Source organism: Lissotriton helveticus, chromosome 12 (genome assembly GCF_964261635.1).
Source record: "Lissotriton helveticus chromosome 12, aLisHel1.1, whole genome shotgun sequence".
NCBI lineage: Eukaryota > Metazoa > Chordata > Amphibia > Caudata > Salamandridae > Lissotriton > Lissotriton helveticus.
In genome coordinates, this window is record NC_136073.1 from 835,798,602 (window position 1) to 835,823,566 (window position 24,965).

At 44.6% G+C, this 24,965-nt stretch overlaps 1 protein-coding gene and 1 pseudogene across 2 annotated transcripts in view; one reads left to right on the forward strand and one right to left on the reverse strand.

Annotated features, from left to right (window-relative positions):
* ZNF414 (zinc finger protein 414) overlaps window positions 1-24,965 on the reverse strand; it is a 176,052-nt gene that overhangs the window by 34,486 nt on the left and 116,601 nt on the right. For both annotated transcript variants that reach the window (XM_078670108.1, XM_078670109.1), the window contains exon 5: window positions 23,063-23,646. In XM_078670108.1, coding sequence (XP_078526234.1) covers window positions 23,063-23,646 — 584 coding nt within the window. The remainder of the gene's footprint in view (window positions 1-23,062; window positions 23,647-24,965) is intronic.
* Window positions 20,667-20,937, forward strand: LOC144799284 (RNA-binding protein 38 pseudogene; annotated as a pseudogene).

Sequence of the window (24,965 nt, forward strand, 5' to 3'; positions counted from 1 at the left end):
ATTCAACGATTAAGCTTGACATCTTATGCAAACGACACACAAATTGAGGCCGGGGCCTTAAAAAAGGAACGTTCTATCTGATCCTGCTTTCAATAGTGCATGCAGGAAATAAGTTCTTGGATGAGTTAACATTGTTTAAAGCTCAACTCAGAGAAAACGGAGATAATTATTTTTTGGTAGTCTTTCGCCAACTTGGGATGCCAACTTGATGGCCATTTGAACTAGGGAAATTCCCAAACCAGTGATCAAGGTAAAAAAATTGGGAATTATATTAGACAATAAACTAACCTATGTGAACCAAATAAACACCACGGTGTCTTCCTCATTTATCAAGTCAAGTCAAAGATAGCTTTATTCGATTTCAGTTATAAAAAATCATAAAAGCACAAGTAAGTATACAATAAAATACAGTGCAATTTGATCAACAATAAAATTCAATTAAGAACAAGCGGTACCAACTAAAGATACAGTTCTTTTAAAAGTTCAATTCATTGTAAGTCTGTATCTTATCGCACTTTTTAAAAACATTGAAACCAAGTACATTGACAATTCATCCTCTAACATTTGGAGTTTCAGTAATGCAGGTCTACATTGTCTCAGGCCCCATTTTTTCAGCAACAGGATTAAATATTTTCTCCTAGGAAGCGAATAGAATTTACAAAATAGAGTACAATGTATCGTAGACTGTTGTGATGTTTCATCGCAAGGGCACAGAGCCAGATTTTTTGACCAGGTATTAGTTTCGGGGAATGTAATTAGTCTAAAAAAGCTTCCCCCCTAAAGCGCGTTAATAACATCCTGGTGTAACTACTCTGGGTAAAAATTAAATATTGCTGAATTCCCTGTCCCTGCAACATTAATTGATTCTTCATAACAGTCTCCTTCTTTCCCTCTAACTGCCAACGTTTATTCTCTAACAAGACAATGCAAATTTCTTTCAGCTCTTTCCTTGAGATTAATGTTAGAGAATTAGGGGAATCAAAGTATTCAGGGTGTCCAATCTCTTTTAGGAAGTCCTTGACGTAAATGAACCAGTCAATATTATGGGCTCTCTGGTGCGTTAAACAGTCCTGGATTATTTCCCTATTGAGCCCAGTTTCTTCAGTGGTCCATACCTTGTGCCAAAGCAATACGGGGCTCACTTTAATAAGGTCCGAGATGTAATCCAGACCTAACTCCTTATGGCATGCATAAGTAGAGGTTGATTTAGGGACAGCTAATAAGAACCGGAGGAAAGCATTTTCACATGATTGAATATCACGGATGTCTGCAATCCCCCATAGTCCGGCTCCATAGGTGACTGTGGAAATACATTTCGATTTATAAATGTTCACCAATATATGTACTGGACAGCCCCCCAATTTATTTGCAAAATTTCGTACTGCTCCAATAGCGCGAGAAAAAGCTAGTTTCCTCGTATTGGCAGCAGACGACCAAGTTCCCTTCTTGTTAAAAATGATTCCTAAATAAGAAAAAGTGTTTGTTAGTTCCATCTTTGATTTTGCTAAAAAAAGTATTGCACTGGACATTAGTCTTTGTTGTACAACACATACTAAAAGATTTGGCAATGTTCATTTTTAAACCTCTGGCGCCCATATAATCTGAAAAAGTGGTAAGCGATCTCTGGAGGCCTACTTGTGTCCTGGCCATGATTACCGCATCATCTGCGTAAAGTGAAATTGGGGCTGGGCATCCTCTAATTTGGGGGTAATCCTGTTGGTTTTACGCGAGATGGGTAGCCACGCTGTTTATATGGAGATTGAATAAAAAAGGCGCAAGTATGCAGCCCTGGCGGACTCCCTTTTTTATGGGGAAGTTAGATGTACATTCACCCTTACTAACAACACAAAAAACCTAGGGGTCTGAAAAAGAGGATATTTGAGAACCTCTACGTCAAAAACTGGATGTCTAAATTAGTACAACCAGGGCTTGTCTAGACTGACTAGTTCTGACTCAGGGCCGGAGAAATCACAAAAGTAAACCAACAGTGATTGTGGAGGAAACACATTCAGGATTCCCATCAAAAGATTGTATGATCAATATTATCATTTGGTCATCCTTCAAGGGTCAGATGTCTCTAGATCATTGAGACAAAGATCGTACCCTTATTAGAGATGGGATTGGAGCCCACAATCACTTTAGGACCAAATGATACAGATCTGATGAGATTAAGTGCAGTGGGACCACAATAGCCTCTTGCCACGTATGAAGAAACCCTGTTTTATTGCTACTATTTAAGACGTTGGTCAAGAGGGGTGCCCATAGTTCAGTGTTAAACTTAAAAACATCTACAGGGAACCCATCTGGCCCTGGGGCTTTACCTGCTGCGCTTTCTGCGATTGCTACTTCAAATTCAGATAGTGCGAACATAATATCTATAGGGAAGAATCCCTGTGGGTTGCATTCCTCTGTCTCAGGTATATCAGAATAGCTGCTTCGTACTAGATCATCTTTTTTGTATAATTCAGTAAAGTGGTTTATCCAAGTGTCTTTATCTATAGCCATCTCTATGGAGTCGGTTTTTCTATCCGCAAAAAAAGGGGCGTTCACCGCCTTCCAGAATCCAATATTATCTTTCTGGATGCAGGCCTGGCGTAAAACTCGCCATGCTTCCTATTTCAGTTCCTTTTTACGATTTTTAATTTTAATATAATAATTAGCTCTGGCCTCTCTTATCTCAGAAACGTTTTTTGGTTTTCTTTTAAGTGTCATCTTTAACACTGCGTGTGCTTTACTACACGCTGAATCGAACCAGCCCTTCGGCTTGATTCTTGAACTTTTCCTCAAGGTTCCTGAGAGGACTTTGCAGATTTCTTCTGAAATGTTACGGAAGGCCGAGATTACTGAAACACTATCAATGGGTTCTACTAGGCACATCATGAAATCTTTATACTTATTTTTTAGTAAGCTTTCAAAGAAGGCATTTTATAGAGTAGCCATTCCTTTTTGCTAAAAATATCTAGTAATTGTATAAATTATCAATTACATCATTGTTCTTGCTGTTTCCTGAAGTAAATTTTAAAGAAAAACGAATGGGAAAATGATCGCTTAATGCGATTTCTCCAGTTTTAAAGCTAAGAACATTGTGAGAATGGCTATTTGAAGCCAAAGCAAAATCTATTACCGAATTACACCCCCTCCCGTTAAAGGTAGGTTCAAAAGCTACCTGTGGGCTACATGATTCGTTTATGAACCCCATGTCCATCTGAAATATTAAGGGATTAAAAAGATTCCCACTGGTGGAATGTGTAAAGTGAGTACAAGGGTCACCTATGTGATTTTCCAGCCCACAGATATCTGAGTGGCCATAAGGGCATAAGTGGCAATTAAAATCCCCCATCCAAACAACACAATTTCCTAACAAGCTGTTTTCATCTGAATTTTGCAGGCTTTGCGAAAGCTCTTCAAAGACGTTGTTTAATTCTGCCTTTGGAATATTATTATAGAAGTTGATCAACTTAACAGCTAGATTTCCTCCCATTGTAAGTAACAATAACTGGTAGTAGTCCGATCCTGTGTGATGTTTTATGATCCTAACATTTGCAGTATTTGATATGTAGGTGCAAAGACCCCCCCCCCCCCGAGTTTCTGCCCCTCAATGAGAGTTTGGCTGGTGAGTGAAAGGTGCGAAAACCATTGATGTGAACCTCTTCCCGCTCCCAACACTCCTGTAGGCAAATGATTGAAAAGCTTTCTATAAATGGTAGGAATGCTGGATCCTTAATCTTATTAGATAGTCCCGCTACGTTCCAAGATAGGAAGGTACAAATATCTCCTTTCTCTGTGATCTTTCTTGGGGCCTTATCCTTCTTCGGAGCAGCTAAACCACTACCACGAAAAATTGAAGCCATGCCTGCTCCTGCATCTGTTGATAGTCTAACGTAGGTTGTTCTTGGTCAAGATCATTTATCATAATGAGGATAATAAAGAAAATTCTCCCCTACTTACCAGACAGCTCCAGAAGAACAGTGGTTACGGCACTGGTGTTATCGAAATTAGATTACTGCAATGGCTTGTACCTATATATGCAAGGTCAACATCTATAAAAGCTGCAGATGATACAAAATGCAGCCGCAAGGGTCTTACTGGATCTGCCTAAATATCAGTTGTTTTCCAAAGAACTTTTGAAACTGCCCTGGCATGCAGTGGCAAGCCGTATCAAGTTCAAGGCCTTGTGTCTGGCCAATAAAGCTGTAAACAATACAGGACCTGATTTTCTAAAAATTCTCTTCAAATGGAACCATCCTAACAGACTGCTTCGGACCTCCAAGGCGAATTATCTGAAAGTTCATAGATTTCAAAAAACCTAATGGGGGAGGGAGGGGGGAGGCGCAGTTTGATTTATGGAACAGCAAAACTTTGGAACTCTCTTCCACCGCATTTCATATCCTCGCAGTTCGTGTCCTCCTTTAGGAGGGGCCCTAAAACCTGGATTGTTCAGAACTAAGCCGCTGGACTCATGGTCTATCCGCTCTCAGCTCTAGATCTAAGACACCTCAGGGTATTTGTGCGCTTAAAAAAATCCATGTGATATAACATTACTGGAACCCAGTGACCCCCAATGATTTATTATTGGAATCCAGGGACCCCACAGAGTCATTGCTGGAAGCCGGGAACCCCAGTCTAAGCAGTAAAAATAATTTAAACTGCAAAACAATATACAAAATATACAACAAAGCATTCAAACAAATACACAAATGATGAAATATTTTATTTAATATAAAACAATCAAAATTTTTATATAAACCATGTAGTTGTTTCTAATTTCAGTCAAGACCACTCATTGCCCGGTTAATAGTCTGTTTAATGCACTTGCACTGCTTCCGCAAATCAATCAGAGGATACTAAATACATTTTTAATAATGTTAAGTTCCCTCTTAACAAGTCGCTTGTGGCTTCTAAATATAAAGTTTCAGGACCTTTTCTATATTTGAAAACCTCCAAAGAGAAAAACGGGCACTTTCTATTTAAATGTAGTTCAAATATCTTCTTATTCCATTCCAAGATTATATTCCTCCCGGTCGATAACAGCAGCCACTCGCAACTCGGCGTCTAGCTACAGCTAGATACAGGGCCACTTGTACATATGTTTAAAGAGACAATAAACTTCTGTGTACAATTTCCATACATTTTTGTTTTGACTTAGCTTAACCTCCAAATAAAGCTCCCAGTTGAGTATGGCAGTGTGGGAAGAGGGATCCCCTTTATATTTATGAAGGCCAGATTGTGATTGTATGAGAATTAAGTTCTTGTTCTTCATGCTAACATGCATAGTTAAAAAAAAAGATATTTGGTGTTCACACTATACTAGTTGCACCCCTTACACAATTCCAACTACATGAAGGAGATGAGTCTCCTAGTCAATTATTATGTTCATGAAAACTAAGAAACAACCCATGATTGGAAAAAAAGTAAATTTGGATAGAACACAAATTCCTCGTCTTGAAGATTTTCATTATATTCATAGCTGACCCCATCCCGCAGCATGGAACTATCGGAATGGCCTTCCTACTTTCTTCACTGGATTGACATTAAAAATTAAGGAATCAACTGGCACTGTGATGCACACATGGATTGTGATGGCTCTGTGCTACCGTACAGGGAAGTGCATTTTTTACATGAACGATGTGCTTACAGACCAGTTTGACTTCATTTTTACAAGAGAGAAAATAAAAATGATTGTAACAGCAAGGCTTCTCTGTGTATTTTATGTCCAGCATGATATTCTGGTGAGATTTTGTTTCATATGGAGGGGGGGAAAACAGACATTCTTCATATTTGGAGACATGTTTTCCCAGTTGTCAAAGAATCGTAGGATAATGCATATGGATTGAGAGGTTCTTTTGTTTATGAAGCTCGCCTCGTGTTTCCGGTAAGTGACATTTCTCCAGTATTGGATCTTTAATAGATTCACATTCTTGAATAATTCCCACTCTTAGAAAAAAAAGCCAATTTTAGAATCCTTTACCTTGCGTGAAGGTTAGAGACAATAAGTACACTCCTTATGTTGCTCTTCAGAGTGAAGTCTTTTCTTCTCACAAGGTCTGAAAAGTCCTTTCTTTGTTTATTGCGACACGGAGTAGTTAGATCATGCCAGTTGCAGGTTAGGGCGCTCTTTCCTGATTATTTAGCCTCTATATTGAGGGAAAAAAATGGTCAAACTGAGCAGAGCTCAGAGAAACTCCCATCATACGACGTGCAGTAGAAAATCTGAGGGAATGAAGTGTTAGCGGGCTGTGTTCTAGAGAGTGCTGTCACCTGATTGGGTGAAATTTGGTTCTTAATAAATGAATGTGGATAAGTTACCAAAGTTAATGTTTTCTAGCCATTATAGACTATGTGTATTATATTGTACCGCTTTATAAGCATACCTTGGGACTCCCACTTTGACTATAGGGCATGATTCTAGTATATGAATCTTTGAAAGATGCTTAAACTAGAGAAATACAGTTGCAGGTAAGTAACTTATGTTCTTTTCAGATCTAGACCGAAACCATTTACCCGTGGTTCCTTTCAGTTTTGTTGCACTTTTGTGCTTGCTCCACCTCCTATCCTTCGACTAGGCTTGCGTAAGATGTTAATAGCATTTTCCTCTTCATTGGACAGACTTGCAGCAATCAAGATGTCTTCTACAAATATAATGTCTCAAAGACATTTAGAAATGTGTCTTAGATGTCTGGTTTAAGGTTTGTTTATTGTACAGTTAATAAAAACTCACAATTTTAAAACGTACAAATGTTAAAAGTCAGTAATTTCTTTAAAACAAAAAAGGAGCCATGGCTCGAGTATTTTTGAATGTAAAAGTCTCAGCTTGAGTTGCGTAAAAACCAGTGGACTTTACGTGGCCTTGATGCTTCCAATTATCAAGAACAAAGATAGCATGGGGTGTTTACTTTGATATTATTTGGCTAATGCTTTGAGTATACCCTCTGGATTTTTCGTTTAGTCTTGTGGCCACTATGTCGAAATATTTTGTTGTTCTGCAATTTAGCTGAGTTTCTTCGGGATTAAAGCAGAGCATCACCGCCTGCCTACAACTCGTTATGCCCTTCTGGTTCCATAGAGCCCGAAGCAGAGAGCGCCTTATGTCCCGAAGATTTGTGCAGATGCAGATAATGTGTATAAGGTCCTCTTTCCCAAAAAGACAGAGGCGGCATTGATTTGCAGGGTTTTCCCTTGTCCATGGTGCCAGGTGCGGAGCTATAGGGATTTTGCCCAGGCGCATGTTAAGGAACTTCTTTTTTGTCTTCTGCGTGAGGCCCGTTTTTAGGTACTCTTGTGGTTTTAGAGAGCTGTAACCTTTCAACACGACCCATCCGTGTGCTCTCTTGGCTAAGGTAGCTTTGTCCTCAATTGATGAGACCATCTTCGTTACTTTCGACACCACTTCTTTGAAGGTGCCAGGGTCAGTTGCCGACTCCCATAGGTCTACTAGTCCTAGGATCTTCAGTGATTCCATTAAATAGGTCCTTGCAGGTGAGTTGTCTCTGATGGTCAATTCGGTCCAGAGATGGGCGTTTAGGGATCCATGGTCGGCATCTCTGATTTTCCACCAGGTTTTTATATATGCGCCTCTTCTCTCCACCGCTTGTTTCTGCAGGCCGAATTCAAGGCAGATGTGTGTGGGTGATGAGTTCATGGGGAGATGAAATATTGCCCTGTATGCTCGGCTGATGGTTTTGTCTAGTGTTATTGAGTCTTTGCCTCGCATGGACTCGCTGCCGTAGGTGAGCATGGGCTGTAAGCGAGCTCTTATTACCTGAAGGAGAGGGCCCAGTGACTGGTCGGGAAGTGCTTTCTGCAAAGGCTTTATCGATAGGTGGAATGTCGTGCCCTTCCGACGTATGGCCTCTAGTTGATGTTTGAAGGAGCTGTTACCTTCTATTATGACGCCTAGATATTTGTAAGAGGCTACCTGGTCTAGCTTCTGTCCGTCCAGGAACCATGCGGGTTTTCGTTTTTTGTGGTAGTTCGTTGTCATAACTTTTGTTTTATTTAAGTTGATTGTTAGTGAATTAGTTTTTGAAAATGCATTGGTTTTATCCAGGAGGTGTTGGAGACCGATGGGGGACCGGCTGATGAGGACTAGGTCGTCTGCGTAGAGGAGGTTTGAGAGCGTGATGTTGCCTAGTCTTGGGGCATGGGATTTTACTGTCTCCAATTCGCCAGGGAGGTCTGCAAGAAAGAGATTGAACAGCATGGGGGCTAGGACGCAGCCCTGTTTCAGACCTTTGCTGGTCTTAATTTGTCTCGAAAGGTGCGTACCTGGTCCTAGTTTAATCCTGACCCAAGTGTCGGTGTGTAGCATTATCAGCTGCTGTAAGAGTGGGCCTGGAATTCCCCATCTGTCCAGCTTCCGCCAGAGTTTGTGTCGAACTACGTGGTCGAACGCAGCGCTGTAGGCAATGAAGCACATAAAGAGGGAACTCTTGGAAGCTTTTGCGGCATCAGACAAAAGGGTTAGCGCCATGATGTTTGTCCAGGTTCCCTGGCCGCTGCGGAATCCGGTTTGGGTTGCTGGGGTGATGTTGTTTGCTGTTGCCCAGGATGTTAATTCCTCCAAAATAAGGCCCACATAATATTTTGCCTCTGTGTCTATTAAGGCTATAAGACGATAGCTACTTGGGTCATTCCTGGCGCCCTTTTTGTAGATCGGGCTTATTATCAAGCCACTTCAGGATGTTGGTGTTTTTGCTGTTTCCCTTATTGCGTGAAATACTGGTGTCAAGATGTTACTCCAGAAGGCAGGGTCTTGCTTGTATAGTATCGACGGGATCCCGTTGGGACCAGGGGCCCTCTCGAGTTTGCCCCTTAAGATTAGTTTTCTTAACCGGTCTGGTGTGTCCAGGAATGAATTTTCTTCTTCAAATGTGGGTGGGTCAAGTGTTAGTGGTAGGCCTTTGGCCTCAATTGAGGTTTGATCCTGCATTGGACTCCACCTGCGGGCTTGGTTCTCTTTGTGGTTGACTATGCCGAAATTGTCAGAGCTCTGGCGCGCTCCGTCTGACATGTCTCCCCCTATTGATGCAACCGTTGCAGGGTCTGATATGTTGAAGTGAGCTGATAAATAGGAAGCCCAATCGGGTTCGGATATGTTGGAGTTGATGCCTTTATGACCTGGCTGTTGGAGGCTGTGAATGATCTTCCAAAAGCCGGAGCTGTTCTTCTGTTTGGAATTGTAATCCTCGTTCAGTTGCCTTTTCCTTTCCCAGGTCTTCTTTTTTAGCAGTGCTTTTAACGTGCGGAGTTTCTTTTGGGTGTTCTCGGAGTTAGGATATTTTCGAGTTTGTTTGAGAGTGTTTTTTATTTCTCGCTTTATATTTTTTATCTCCGCAGTTGTTATTTTGCCATGTGTAAACCTGGTGGTGACATTGCCTTTTTGAATTTTTTATCTCTGTAGCGTGTCTGGCTCCTAGTTCCGTTACAAAGTCTACCCAGGCGTCAAGGGAGTTATTGTTTGAACTGGATGTCTGGTGTATGATTGATTTTGCACTGGTTAATAGTTGCTCGGGCTCGGTGGGCTTGCATCTTATTTTTCTGTAGTTGATAGTATGTTCTGTGGCGATGTATCTTTTTTCAACTGCTTCGTTCACGCCGGTCAGTCCAAGATTGGCTTCTAGCGGCAGATGGTCGCTTTGGGCACTTTCTCCTATCTTAAACGAGCTTATTTTCTCGTACAGTGGAAGTGACACAAGCATGAAGTCTAGGTGTGAAGAAGTGCTTGATAAGAAAGGTGTGGGTGCTGGAGGGATATCCTCTGTAAGTCGACCGTTGAGCACTCTTAGGTTTAGTTGCTCAAGTTCTTTTACTAGCTGGGTTGAGGTTTTGGTATGTTTGTTACGGGAGGGGATGGATTGGCTTGGGATTGTCCAGATGGTGTCCATTTCCTTTGTCATTTCGTCCATAGTTTTGTCTCCAAAGAGGTTGAGGTTAAAGTCTCCTGCCACAAGTATGTTCTCCATGTCCCCATCAACCATGAGCCTTGTCAATTCTTTGACAAGTTCCCTTGACCCAGATTTCCTGTGCTTCGGATGTATGTATGTGTTTATGACATGTAGCTGTTGGATGTCCTGGTTGTTTTTGACTGTAAATGATATAGACTGTATTTCATTTGGTGGGGTAATGTTTACTCTTTTTACTTCCGTTTTGCCAATGGTTGTTATTGAGGTAAGTATTGCCAGACTGCCTGAGCTGCGGCCATATTGAGAGCCTCTGGTTGCCGGATGGGTCAAAGTTGTGTAGCCTTGTAAAGGGATATCGTTTGATTCCCAAGTTTCCTGGAGGAGAATCAGGTCAAAACTTTTTAGGTCATTTAATGTTTCTGGGTCCTCCAGTTTGTCTGACAGGCCGTTGATATTCCAATTGCATATTTTAATTTTAGTGTGGGGGGCCTCCAAGTCAAGACTTAAGACTGGCGCTTTTTGTCAGTTGGTATCACCGCCAGGTATGGTACGTGTTATTATTGAGCTTGATGGTTGTTGCTGAAAGATGGGGTTATAAGACTGCGGTGAATATTTTTCCAACCCTGGGGAGTAACTAAGTGCTCCTTTCAGTATTGACTTAGCCAGTTGGGGGCGTTCTTGTTTCCTTTCTTCAAGGAGCAGAGTAGGGTAAGCTGGCCTTTTTTCTACTTCGAGCTTAATTCCCCACTGTGAGAATCTGAATGATTAGTTCATGATTAAGTTTGCTACCTCCCTTGTTGACCATATGGTCTTTGTTGTTTCGTTTCCATGTGGGTGGGGGGCTGGTTGGAATGCAAGAGTTATCAGATCAGAAGTTTTTATGTTTTTTAGTTTGTCTATTGAGTTGATTAACTTTAAAATGTTGCCCCTGTTTAAGATGTCCACTCTCCCTCTGGATATAAATTTGGGAATAAATAAGACTGTATCCGAGTCCTTTTCCACAGGGGGCGGTATTTGCTGGTGCGTTTGTTGCTCAATATGTGTCTTCCCGTGTGGCTGGTGGGTATACCAAGTTGTTGTTCCACAATTGGAAATCACCCCCTCCGATTTCTCTGTCATCTGGCTGCTTTCTGTGTTGACGATATTTGTTGATCAGCAATTCTTTGTTGTTTCACTAATAGTGGTCTCAGTTTTGTCGCAGGTGCATTTTTTTGAGAGATTTTTTGAAATGACTTCTATTCTGATCGATTCAGCCTCCACTCGGGCCTGCTTACTGGCTTCCAGAATTGGTTGCGTTGTTGCTGCTTGGCAGACCCATTTCCCTTTTTCTTCCAGTTCTGATGGTTTTCTGGTTGCTGGATTGTATATTTGACCGGCGGGGTTCAGCTCTAAGTTGAGGCTAGAGACCTCTTTTGAGAGTGTAAGGGATCCTGTTCCTGCTACTGTTGGCGTCTTTGTTTGCGGTGAATTTGTAGATGGTGGTGGGAGATTTATGAGTTCCCTTTGGTACTTACGGACGCCTGACAATTCCTTATCCCTCGGTGTGATAAGATGGCTGTTCTCTTCTCTGCTGTCTGCTTCTGCTGTTTTCTTGTTCCGGCCCTTTCTTTTTTGCTTTCGTCGGGCCCGGGAATTAGGTGGTCTCTCCAGTGGCTCGATTCGTCCTCTTGTGGGGATGTTCTGAGGAGATTCTTCAGGTAAGGTTGTTGTGGTTGAAGGCTGGCACCACTGCGTGATTGTTTTTTGTGGGTCTTTCCTGTTTCCTGATGCCCTTGTGTTGAGAGGGGTGTTGAACCTAGCCTCTGTTAATGGAAGTTTTATTGTAGTTGGTTCTGTGTCGGTCTTATCGAGCCTGTCGTTTGTTGGGGCGGGGCTTTACGATGTTTGTTTTTATGTCCTCCAAGAGGTTACCCAACATCGTAGGTAGAGATGACAGTTTGTCGATAATTGGCAAGCAGATGCAGTTAGTTCTTTCAATTTGGATTAGTTTAGCCGACTCTTGTCCTCTTTTTATGAGGCCGTTAAGGTCTGCAAGTTTTCTATCAATCCACATTGTGGCCTCTGCTAGCCATTGTAGGACTGTCAGTTGTAGGTCGAGCTTGTCTGATTGATATTGAAGTGCCGTTGATGATAGCTGTATTGTGCTAAGTAAGGTTACCCAAAAGGAGTTACCGGAGTCTCTGGTCCCCTCTCTGAGCAAATGGGAGCTATCTTCGCTATTACTGGTGATAGGTTCCGTAAAGTTATATGCTGCCACTAGTTCGCTCCATTCTTGGGATACCAGGAAGGTCATGTCCCTGTCTGGGGAACTTTGGTCCCCTCTTGCAATGGTTGGTGAGGAATTTGCGGGATCGGATTTTGATCCTGGTATATCGGGAGCCTCTGTGTGGCCTTGAGTTTTTTGTTCTAAGTTTGAATGGGCGTTGGGTGCTTGAGAGAATTCTGTTTCATAATTTGTTGTTGTTGCTTCTACCTCCGCCTGCTGAGTATGTGAGAAGATTTTGGTTGGAGATAGATGGCAATGTTTTTTGATGCTGTAGAGCCCCAGGGACCCTTCCAGCTTTAGGGCGTCCTTTGTTGGTGTGTCCTCCTTTGGTAAGGGACTTGATTGGTTTGTTTCCTCGATGCCTCCCTCGGAGCTTCCCTCGAGGGGTCCCTCTATTAGGGGGACTTTGCTGATGGCACCTTCTGATGGCATTTGCCTTCTGGTTTCTTTTGCCCAGTGATCCCCTGCGCCTGCTTCGCCTCCGGCGTCGACCGTTCACTCCCCTGGTGTCGGTGCCTTATGTATTTCAGCTGCTGTATAGCATTTGGTTTGGGGGCAAGACTTTGTTTGTGCTTGCAGGTTGTAGTGGAGATTGGAGGCCTGTGATGGAGTCATTTGAGGAGTAGATGGCGTTTCCAGGTTTTTTTTTAAAAAGGTACATTTTGTATAAATTTTCGGCTGGAAGCTGTGTTTTGTTTCCGTTTGATGTCCCGCTAAATTAATTAGGTGGTGGATATTTTTCCTTTTGCTACTTCTGGGTTGTTCTGGAAGTAGAGTTGGGCTGTGATTGATGTCTTTGTCGGGTGGCTGACCGTCGATTGTACTGGTATTGATTTCATTGGGACTACTTTCCGGCAAGGTGGTGTTGCTAATTGTTTTATCTTTTTCGTTGGTGTTATTAGGTGTTCGCTTAAATTTTTCTGGTGATGCTGAGCTCGTGGTTGTATTATTTCTTTTTCGTTTAGCTGGTTGCTTTGTTGGAAGTCTTCTTTCTCTTCCTGACCTCATGGTGGTTCACTGAATCCCTTTAAAGGGCTCTTGATGTCTCTCAGGTTCCTCCGTGTCTATGTCTCTCACCGGGACAGTGCTGCTCAGTGCTGTGGGCCGCTGTTTGGGAGCTCTTTTGTGCTATGATGGATTGCAGGGGCTCGAGTTCTCCCTGCTTGCTGCTCCGCAACTGCTCACGGTGGCCCGCTCCCGGGCAGTGACTCGCGTGCTGCAAGCGGGCTGTGCGCAGTAGGCTGTAGACTTTCTCACTCTCCTACAATCCCCGCGCTGCTGCGTTTGCTCAGCTTCGGGGGGGCTACTACCGGGAACCTGCCACCGGGAGCCTCAACCTCCTTCCTGCCGTCACCCCGCCCCACACTCCGCACACCACACTTCTCTCACTGGCGGATGGATATCGGCGTGGGCAGCGAACAAGTCTTTCCTTCAATGGTTCGCCCGCCAGCCGTCAAGCACCAGTAGGGATCGGTTAATTGATTAACTCAAGCAGTGTGGGGTGAGTGTGGGTGCAAGTTTTCTCTGTCTCTGTAGGGTCGGTAACTTAATTAACTCAAGCAATGTGGGGTGAGTGTGGGTGAAAGTTTTCTCTGTCTCTGTACTCATGCTCGCCTCCGTCAAGGTCAGATCCAGGTTCTATGCCAGCTGAGCCAAGACCGCCAAGATGCTCTCTCTAACCACCCGCTTCGCTCGCAGGCAGGTGAGTTGCATCCCGGGAGGGGCTGGCTGGAGGGGCTGGCTGAAGGAAAGAGGCTGAGCGTCCTGAAGTGCTGGTGCAATGCGCCGAGCCCCCGCTGTTGTCTCGCTACTGTCCGTGATGTCTCTCTGTCGGAAAACAGGGTGGACGGCAATCAGGGCAATCGGCGGCCGCTTGGACTTAAAGGCTTTGGGGACCTCAGCGCTCGGACCTCTGCGCTCGGTCCTCGGTACCGATGGTGACGGCGGTGACCTGTGGCGTGCGGCGTCCTGCTCGACCTGCTCGTCTAACTCGTTGCTGCTCGACTGCTCCGTTCTCCACTAGCTCTCTGCTGCTCTCTAGTGGCTGACGAGAACCGCCAATGTCGTCTTCCCGTATACCCGGCCACTTAGATGTCTGGAGTTACAAAGCTATGAATCCTGTAATTTTGTGTCTCTTTTTGACTTGCAAAGCAAGGAGGTGCCTATTTTTACTGTTTATGCCATACTTTGTTTGCATAAGTGTAGCCATCCAGGATCTGAACATGAGCAACCAGACCGGGGGACAGAGCTGCAGCCTAAACAGATTAAGACAATAGAACAAACATTTTCTGATTATAGTGATGTCAGAAAAGTCTGCAAGTCAGAGACAGTCTCACAACAGTGGAGACAGAAGATCATCAAGACAGGCAGTTGAGGTTTCTCCAAACTGTCTTGAGAAGTCAAATAAATGGCAAGTTGTTTTCAGATATGAGGTCCTGGGTGTCTTAGTCATGCTTAGGGGCAGAGCTAGTATCAATGAGACTGATCTTTACAAATAGGCTGAGAGCATCAGTGTTGTATAATTCCTTCTAAAGTTGGTGAGGGTAGGTTTGTGGATTGGGTGGTTGGGGATTGCAGGATTGGTTGTCCAATGGCACTGATCCCTTCTGAGCGCACAGCCGACCTGAACGCTGTCGCGTTTTCCTTCCATTTCAGCGGCCGCCATCAGCCCAGGCGTGCGCGCTGACCACGCCCCCTTTAGGCCACACACCCCGATCGCTCTACATAAGCACTGAATACTAGCGCCTCTCTACATTTCTTTACCCAGCCCTGAGGCGGAAAGCCGGGGCTGGAGGTACGAGAGTATTTTTAACTGAAATTGAAGCTGAAAAACGATTTTAATAATTGTGTGGTGTAAACTTACTTTGACGCTTTTAAATCCAAGCGCCACAGACAGGAACTGATCCCTTCTGAGCGCACAGCCGACCTGAACGCTGTCGCGTTTTCCTTCCATTTCAGCGGCCGCCATCAGCCCAGGCGTGCGCGCTGACCACGCCCCCTTTAGGCCACACCCCCCTCTCTGCCGGATATGTGCATGCACAGGAAGCGCAGCCGACGAGCGCAGCGGGAGCGCCGTTTGCGCGCCGAAGGTGCGCCTAAGGCAAGCCCGTCTGCGCCCGTCCGCGCCAAAACCGCGACTAGCGCTGGAAACCCTGCCCAAATTGCAACCCGTATCAGTTATCCATCCAGCGACCTCCATCGACTACGCGGTAAGAACTGCTGCTCCTGCCAACTTATCCTGACGGACCTCGCGGACCCATTCCACTGTAATATCTGCCAATGGTCCCCCATTGTTACCCCAGTCTTTTCACCCTCCCCCACTCCCCCCCACAGGGATAACCTGCCGCACTTCAAAGGTGGACTGATTAACGCACGCTCTATGTGCAAACACAGCCAAGACACAAGAGACCTTATCCTCGACCTAGATCTCGACTGCCTCCTGATAACGGAAACTTGGCTCTCTGACAATAGCAATCCGGACTTAGCTATCGCCCTCCCCCAAGGCTTCTCCATCTTTAGACAGGACAGACCGAAAGGGAGAGGCGGAGTAGCAGCATTAATACTGAAAAACAGTTTTTCCCGTCATACCTTTAACCTAGACCCCCTAAAAGACACTGAAGGACTCGGTTTTTCAATCAAACTTAACGACTCCTTGTCCTTCTCAGGTGGACTTATCTACCGCCCACCAGGTAATCCCTCCAATTTTCTAGATACACTTCCCGACACTTTGGGTCATCTTCTGCTTAGATACCCCCATTTCACGCTGCTTGGTGATTTTAACCTTCACCTGGAATCCAACTCTGATCAACAGGCCTTAACTTTCTTACAGACTCTAGATATTTTTAATCTCCAGCAAAAAGTGTCTCTGCCCACCCATGCCCTTGGACATACACTCGACGGTGTGTGCTCCAACCTTCCCTCCCTCACAACCCTTCCCCCGGTACCTCAAATTTGGACGGATCACTGCCTGATCCCTTTCCACATTATAACCTCCCGTCCACTTTCGTCCAGCAAACTCAACTCTCACCCGGACAACTCCGTAAACTGGAAAAAAATACAAGAAGCTTTCGAACTCGACCCTATCCCTCAATCTCATGTCCCCATCCTCACCGGAGACATCGAATCCGACGCTAACCTCTTCCACGGATGGATCACTCGAGACCCCCCCCCAATCGCTTCCATAGATCAGAAAAGAAACTCAAATCTAATGCCCCTTGGTTTACTCCTGATGTAGCCACGTTACGTCTTTCCTGCAGAAAGGCCGAACGAAAGTGGCGCAGAACGTATGATAACGCTGACCGTCGATCATACATTCAACTAAGGAAAGATTACCACTCCAACATAAAATCAGCTAAAAAATCTTTCTACATCAAAGCTATCAATGACTCCAACCAAAAACAAAAAACACTTTTCTCCATAGTGAAATCGTTTACCCAGCCCAAAACCCTACAAACTGAAATACCGCCATCCCAAGAGCTGTGCAACAAAATAGCTGATTACTTGGAGGAAAAAATTGACGCTATTCAAAAGGATTTTTCTCCCACCCAAGCCAGCCAAATCTCACGGGGTCACCCTCCAATTGCACCCCCTGGGTTTACCCTAAAAAAATTCTCGCCGGTTTCCCTAGACCTAACCAGAGAGGTTATCTTGGCTTGCAAATCCGGGTCGCCCTCCGACCCCTGTCCCCCAAAAATTTTGCACCAACTCATTGATATGGTAAACCCAATAATCAATAAAATTGTCAATTCCTCCCTAAGGACAGGCTGTGTCCCTCGCTTGTGGAAACAGGGAACAGTGAAACCCCTGACGAAGAAAGCTAACAAACCCCCAGCAGATTTAACCAACCTTCGGCCAATCTCACTTCTTCCAGCCTTAGGTAAAATTACAGAGCATATGGTATACAGGGAACTCAAACAATATCTTGAAGCACACAATATACTACATCCGCAACAGTCTGGCTTTCGCCCCAATCACTCCACCGAAACGGCTTTGATCGAGCTCACTGACTCCATTAAAACGCTCCAAGACCAGAAGACGAACGTCGTCCTCATCCTTTTAGACCTTACTGCGGCGTTCGACACCATCTCTAATACCATCCTGCTCAACAGATTGGTAGACATAGGGATTTCTGATGTGGCCCTAGCTTGGATACAATCCTTTCTTACCGACAGATCCCAAACCATCGCTCTCGGTCCTTTTCACTCCAACGAGAAGAGAGTCTCCTCAGGGGTCCCCCAGGGCTCCATCTTAAGCCCTCTCCTCTTCAATGTTTACCTCGTCCCTCTCATATCCCTCATCGAGTCCTTCGGCATACCTGTAACATCGTATGCCGATGACACCCAACTCATTGTACCTTTGGAGAAGAACTCCACGAGGGCAGAGCTAAACCTCAAAAACTGCTTGACAGCTGTCTTCCAATGGATGGACTTAAACCACCTCAAATGTAACTCCAGCAAAACTGAGATCCTCCCCATGGGAAAAAATACCACCTTCTGCCCAGCCCTCTGGTGGCCAGAAAAATCCGTTGCCCCTCCCAAGACCGTAACCACTGCTAGGAACCTCGGCATCTTGTTTGACAGAGATCTCTTTCGACCACCACGTCAGAACCGTGGCGGGCCGCTGTTTCGGTATCATCAAGTCCTTGAAAAAATTCTTCGACTTCCTACCTCTTGACTCCAGAAAAACGGTAACGGTAGCCCTATAATCTCGCGCTTGGATTACTGTAATGGTCTCCTCGCAGGAGCGAAAAAGTCCATACTTAAACTCCAAAGTGTCCTCCATACCGCAGCCAGACTCGTCCTAAAGCTGCCTAGAAAATCGTCCATCTCCGCTGCCTTAAAATCTCTGCACTGGCTCCCCATTCATAAGAGAATATTTTTCAAAATGCTGCTTGTCGCCTTCCGGGCCTTCAAAAGCTCCGGCCCTCGATACCTTACCAAACGTTTCCCTCATTACAACCCGTCTAGATCTCTACGTTCCTCCCACGACAAACTCATCCTCCCTGCCAAGTTCAATCTGAAGACAAAAGGCGGCAAAACCTTATACCACTTGGCCTCTAAAGCCTGGAACCTTTTGCCCAAAAACCTGAGATTCGTAACCCACGAAAAACCCTTCAGAAAACTGCTCAAAACCTGGATCTTCAGCCTCAACGATGATTACATCAAATCCGCCATATAATTTCTTTTCCCCCTACTACTTGATATGATCCTACACAGAGAAATGTCAGCGCCAAGATGCTCCTTTCGGAGCGACCGTTGCGCTCTATAAATACCACTACAAATTACAAAAAACTACTGAATGGGTGCAAAGTGAGAGTCAGCCCATGTGAAGTGGCTCAACCGGTTTGGGATGTTGATTTTCCGATTATGTTGCTGTGGAAGTTTTTAACTGCTCGCAAAGCTCAAATACTAGGAAATTCCGGTTGATAGTGGACACATCTTTGTACAGATTCCCACTAAGGATCACAAAGCCTAGTACATGAATGCTAACTACCTTGGTGGTTGTCTAAGACGCCGGCTCAGATTTTTTTGACTCTCTAATCTTCTTTTCTAGTATAGAACCATATTGCCCATCCAGATAACTTGAAAAGACAGAGGATGTAAGCTGTGGGTTTTTCCTTGGCCTGTAATTATTTATCTACAAAAGAAAGATCAGTCATTCTGATAGAATCGAAGGTATGGGACACATCTACATTTGAAAATCTAAAAATTATTTGGAAAGAAGAGGGAGGGGGTGTAGCCCAGGTAGTGTAAGCTGAACTTTCATAGATAAAGTAAAGGTCTAATCCTGCCAAAAAAGGAACCTAAACATGAAGTGAAATGAAGCCTTCTTACAATCTAATAAAACTAACGGACTAATGGCCGTAAACTCTGTGCTATCATATCTCTCATAGAATAAAGCGAGAAAAATGTCTATTTGCTTCATAATGCAATTACATTCTGTTTAAGACTTCACATAAGATAGAGATGTTGGGGAACTACTATTCCAATAAGCATTTCGTTTGGTAGAGGGGCTGGTGACATTTTTTTTACTGTTGGTGGGTTATATGGACACTGCTCAACATGAGGTGCAGTACTTCATAGATGGCATTCTAGTTTTCTGTCCAAGATAGTTGCTTGATTTTCAATCAGGTTAGATCCCTCTCCAAGGCCTGCTGACCTAGTAGTGCGTCCTTTGATCACCTAGACGCTCCCCAAGCAGACTTAAAGGAGTCTCTGATCGTAAAGAAATAATTAACAAATGTCGATTGTACCATTTACCTTGTGACCAGTACAGCATAAAGAAACAGTTGGGATGAATGCCATGCATTTCAGATGAAGTTTAAAAGACAAAATCCTTCAAAGAAAATAAACAACTGTCTTTTTGGGAGACCCACTGTTTATCCCAAGCAACATTCTTTCCATTTGATCGAGATAAGACTAATTATATGACTGTATCTGGCTCTACGCATAGCAGCTGGACTTATTGCAGGCAGGCTTGAAGAAGTTGAGCTCTAAACGTAGACATTCCGTAAAAAGCATGAAGGAGATAAAGGGCCAGATGTTCGACCATGTCATTTTGCAAATTGCAATTTGCGACTCGCAAAAGGATATGTACAACAGTGTCTGAGACACTGTTTGCGATTCTCAATGGGGTCGCAAATTGCATGCCTCATCAATATTCATGAGGCACCATAGAGTTTGGCTGGCCCTACCAGGTATGGTGGCCTGCTGGGCTCAACAGATCTCCATGTCTGGGACTGCTTTTAAACAAAGCAGTTTTTAGGTCGAGCTGGTAAACTGCATCCAAAGGATGCAGGTGTCCAGCTGGAGACCTAATGTTGTCTGTTACGGGGGAAGGAGGACAAGAGGGTGTTACGAGCTTTTTCCCTGGATTTGTGTGCGCGAACGCGCACGTTCTGTCTCGCGCCGTGCACACGCGCGCGCATACAGATAGACACTCGCTCACACACCCCCCCTCCTCCACAGTCACACACACACGCACTCCAAGACACACACACGCACGCACACACATACACAGCCCCCCCACCCCCCACCCCCCGCCGCACGCGCGCACACACACACATGCCCCCCGCCCTCGCAGCTCAGCAACCCACTCACCGGCTTCCTTGGTGCGGCGGCTCTCCTCAGCTGCTCTCCTCAGCTGCAGGGCCCGGCAGCAGGACTCTTCCTCCCTCCTTCGGCACCGGGGCGCAGGGTAGGCTCCTGCCTGCTCCGGTGCTCCAAACAATCACGGCTCTTCCCTGGGAGGCGGGGTAGGCTCCCGCCCTCCTACTTCCTGTTTCCGGTTGTCGCGCCGGCCTGCCTGACTTCCTGGCCGCAGGCCGGTGCATCAGGCGTATGGGGACCCGCGCTGCCTGAGGACTGCTTCCCGCTCCCGTTTTCAGCCCTGCCCGTTCGGAGCTCTTCTTCCCCCGCACATCGCCACCGCCCACGGGTGCCCACAGCCCCTGTCACATGCTGCTCCAGCGCCTGCCATTGCACAGTCCACCGGCCACCATGCACACGCTGCAGAAGGACACCACCATGACCAAGATCTTTGTTGGCGGCCTCCCCTACCACACGACCGATGCCTCGCTCAGGAAGTACTTCGAGGTGTTCGGGGACATCGAGGAGGCCGTGGTAATCACCGACCGGCAGACCGGTTAAGTCCCGGGGCTACGGCTTTGTGACCATGGTGGACAGGGCCGCGGCGGACCGGGCGTGCAAAGACCCGAACCCAATCATTCAGTTTAGTAAGTATCTACCTTTGTCATTCTCATTTTACTAAATTATTGTATGTAGGTAAGTTGTAAAACAAATGCTGAGAATCATTTCAATATGCAAAAAAGGGAATATTGGCTTTTTTAAGACAGCAATATTTCCTTAGTCAAAGGCACTGTAACATTTTCTTATTGTAACTGTTTGAATCCTCGAATTTAGGTATATTTTTTAAATGGAAAAGAATTTTGATGGGTCTCGCAATTGCTGCAAGGTGGGGGCCCGTTTCAGTATTTATGTAAAGGCGTATGGTACAAGCCCATTGGCTGGGGAGGGTGGAGGAGTTGGGAGGGGTTTAATGCAGATTTTGAACAAATAGTATTGAGCAGCCTACAGTCTCAAGTTGAATTCCTCACTTATTTACAAGGAACGCAGCATAAACTGTTATTGACACCCTGCCGATGCGATATTTGACACCCTGCTTATGCAATATTTCTCCATTTGTAGAAATGTGGTTTAACGGCTCAAACATGTACTAAGTTCTACATGGAAATATTCATACATGCATCTGTAGGTTTTTTTATATTTTATTTTGAGAGCAGCTAATGGCACCTTTAAGTCGTATCCTGATATGGGGGCAACCGTTTACAGTAATGATCAAAGCCATTAACCTGTCTGGGCAACGGGAGATTTTTTTTCCCCCCATTTTGCCCCTCCCGCCTCTTTAAATACTCTTTAATAAATGGCATGGTAAAAGCTGCTGATTATCGCTGCCCCACCTTCTTGTCTACCCACCTCACAAACCCTCCTCCTCGGTTCTGGGTCATTAACTATAATTGCCCACCTGACTGTGGTCCCCCTTGTCCCCTCAACCTTTCTCCTCCTTATTTGGTTCTCAAAACACACTTAAAAGTATAAATAAACGTCAAGCAATGTTTTAAAATAAAGTGACCATATTTAAGCTTCTGACAGACTATTGTCTCTTGCTTGTGTTGGCACCTCTCTAACCACTGCCCGATCTTGTGCCCGGTTGCTCTCTTAATTTTTTTGGGGGGGGGGGGGGGGGGTTGTCATTGTTTTAGTAAGCGTGAATGTGGGTCTTGGTTCACAAAAGTTCTCTAGAAAAGTTTAAGCTATTGCCATTATAAATTACAATAACTTTTATTTAAGTATTAGTTATTTAAAAAAATTAAACGCCATTATTATTTGTAATAGCGATACATCTAAGTCATGTAAATACAAAACATATTACATATTGCATTACAAATGCTATAGGTATCACATTTGCGAAAGTTATAACTATTGGCATTGTAAATGACAAAGCTATTAATTTCGCTATTTTCTAAAACAACACATAAATAAAAACTTTGCCATTTACAATACCAATAGCTCAAACTTTCCTAATGCGAGACCTATTGCATTGCAAATGCTTGTTTTTTAATGCAGCTCATTTTCCTTAAAGGAAAACCGGATGCATTTAAAAAGAAAAATAATGAAACGTTTTAGTTTTATTATTTAAGGCCAGGTAGTGGTCCCTGGGGCGTCTGCTTGCCCCTAAAAAATATTTTCTCCTGCATTCACAAAGGGGAAGGGGTCCATGGGTTCCCTTCTCATTTGCGAGTGCTTTACCACCCTTCTGAGAAGGGTGGTAAAGTGTGACTATTTTGAGACCGCAATTGCGGTCGCAAAACAGTCATACATAGGCCTCTGACTCGCTATTAGGAAGGGACGCTCTTTGAACGCCCTTGGAACACCCCTTCCTAATAGCAAATCGCTAATCCCATTTAGCGAGTCACAAAACAATTGCGAGTCGCTAAATAGGATTAGTACATGGCCCATATGTATTTCGCATGCACAAACAGGTCGCAAACCCGTTTGCGCATGCAAAATAGGGTCCTACACCTGACCTTAAATTAGCAAATCTTTTGTGCAGGCGTAGCTAAATATCAAGTGATATATAGATATAAAAATTTGTTTGGGGCACAACATGAAAAGGAAAAATTAAAATAGGGCGGAAATACAAAGATCAATCAAGTGAACAGAACACCATTTGTCTAAGATAGTGTCAGCAGACCTTAATCAAGCAAAAATTTGTTTTGAAGCATCACACCTGACAATTTACTAATTCTTTCATCCCTTCAAGCAACATTTAAACAAACACGAAACACATACAACAAAAATGAAGTTACTTTTACCTTGATTTTTTTTCCACACTGCGTTGGAGACTGGAAGGCTTTGGCTAGGCAAGTACTGCTTCAGGTTATGTTGCAAATCTGTTTGAAATGAGTTATGAGGGGAAGGTTGCCCATAAGGGATAAAATGCTCCGATGTAGGACTGTGTGCCTCCCCAGACAATTGAGGCAAAGTTGATGACCCATACAAGGATGTCTCCAATGGAGAAAAAGTTTGGGGCACTGGAGAAGTCACTGGGGACAGGCTCAATTTGCTTTCAAGCTCTGGGTTGTCATTTTGGATACCTGGGAGCTCATCATCAAGTGAGTTCGCTGGGTGCAATGAAGTAACAATGGTGGAGGGTGTTGTAGTGACAGCATATGAACTGGGCAGCACAGCTTTCTTTTCAGGATGTATGATGACGCTCTGGATTTTAGGGAGCCCCTCCAACAGTAGGGGCTTAACAGAAGCCTCTAGCCCACCACCAGAGTCTGGCTTAATTCTTTCAATTCTCGGCGTAGATGGTCTGGTGGATACATTATAGCAGACATGGAGGTGTTTGAAGAGGGATCGATGTGATCTGAAACGCAGCATACAATTTTCACATCTAGGAAAGTTAAATAAAAACAATTTAGAAAATAGTTGTCAAATAAAAGATTCTTTAAGTACTATAGGAGGCTGTAATAAGTATCTGATCGAATGCAAGTTCTGCCAATTGCTTACCCAGCCAGTGTCGACTGCTTGGAATACACTGGATAAGCTGAACTCTTATTCTTACGTTTTGCCCCTTCCCTGCTACATTGATAGCCTCTAAGATACCACCGAGTTGCTTATTCCTTGAATTATGTCTACTTCAAACTGTAAGTCTCCCCAGTGTAAGGCGAAACATTTTTTATATTAAGGGCTTGCCCTTTTCCTTTAACAGTGGTGGCCATTAATATATAAAATACAAACATTAGACACCTTTTAAACAAAATTGATGCACACTTCCATTTAAGGTCTGACCAACTGAAATATTTAGCTTGTTTGCTCTCCTGCTCAAACAAACTTCCCATAAAGATCTTCTCCCCTACACCATAGTGAGACGCATGCTCACTATTTGTACAACTAGGGGGTGGGGGGGGGGGGGGGGCGAACGGAAGAGTAATTAAGCATAAAGAACCCAACACAGAAACCACCCAGTTATTCCTCTTTGAGCAGGGCACAATACAAGGCTGCCCTCTCTCGCCCTTTATATGTGCACTCGCCAGTGAACCACTGGCAGAATGGATCGAGCAGGTTGCACAGCTCTGTGGCTTCTGTTGGCCTGACGGACACAAGGACCGGGTTTCGCTCTACGAAGATGACTTGCTTGCTTGTTTTTGTGGGTGACCCAGATGCCTCGATCTTCCTCCTCCTCCTCCTCCTCCTCCCACACATGCTGCAGGTCTATGCCAATGCTTCCGGCCTCACTATGAACTGGTCTAAGTCTACCTACATCCCCTTCTAGAGCTCTCACAAAGACATCAAGGCTATAACCCTGTTTTAGTGGTCTACAGATCGCTTTCTCCTGGTTGCTGGCATGGGACATTAACATTACGCCTCTCATTGCTCGTGCCAGAAGGGACATGACCCACTGGGCCACTCTCCGTCTAAAAGTTGCTGGCAGAGGAGCATTATTAAAATGATCTCGCTACTGAGATTCCTTTACATCTTTCAAAACTACCCTTACCCCGTTCCCCCCCCCTTCCGTACACTACAATCTGTAGTTACACTTTATTTGGGCCGGTGGCCTGCCACGAATCTCCTTCCGCAAATGTGTGCTACACCCGTATGATGGTCGGTTGAGGTTCTCAGACTTTCACTTAAATTATTGGACCAGCCACCTTCGCCCCATCGCCGATTAGGTCTTCGCAGACTGCGTGGACCCCGCCATAGCGGCAGAAC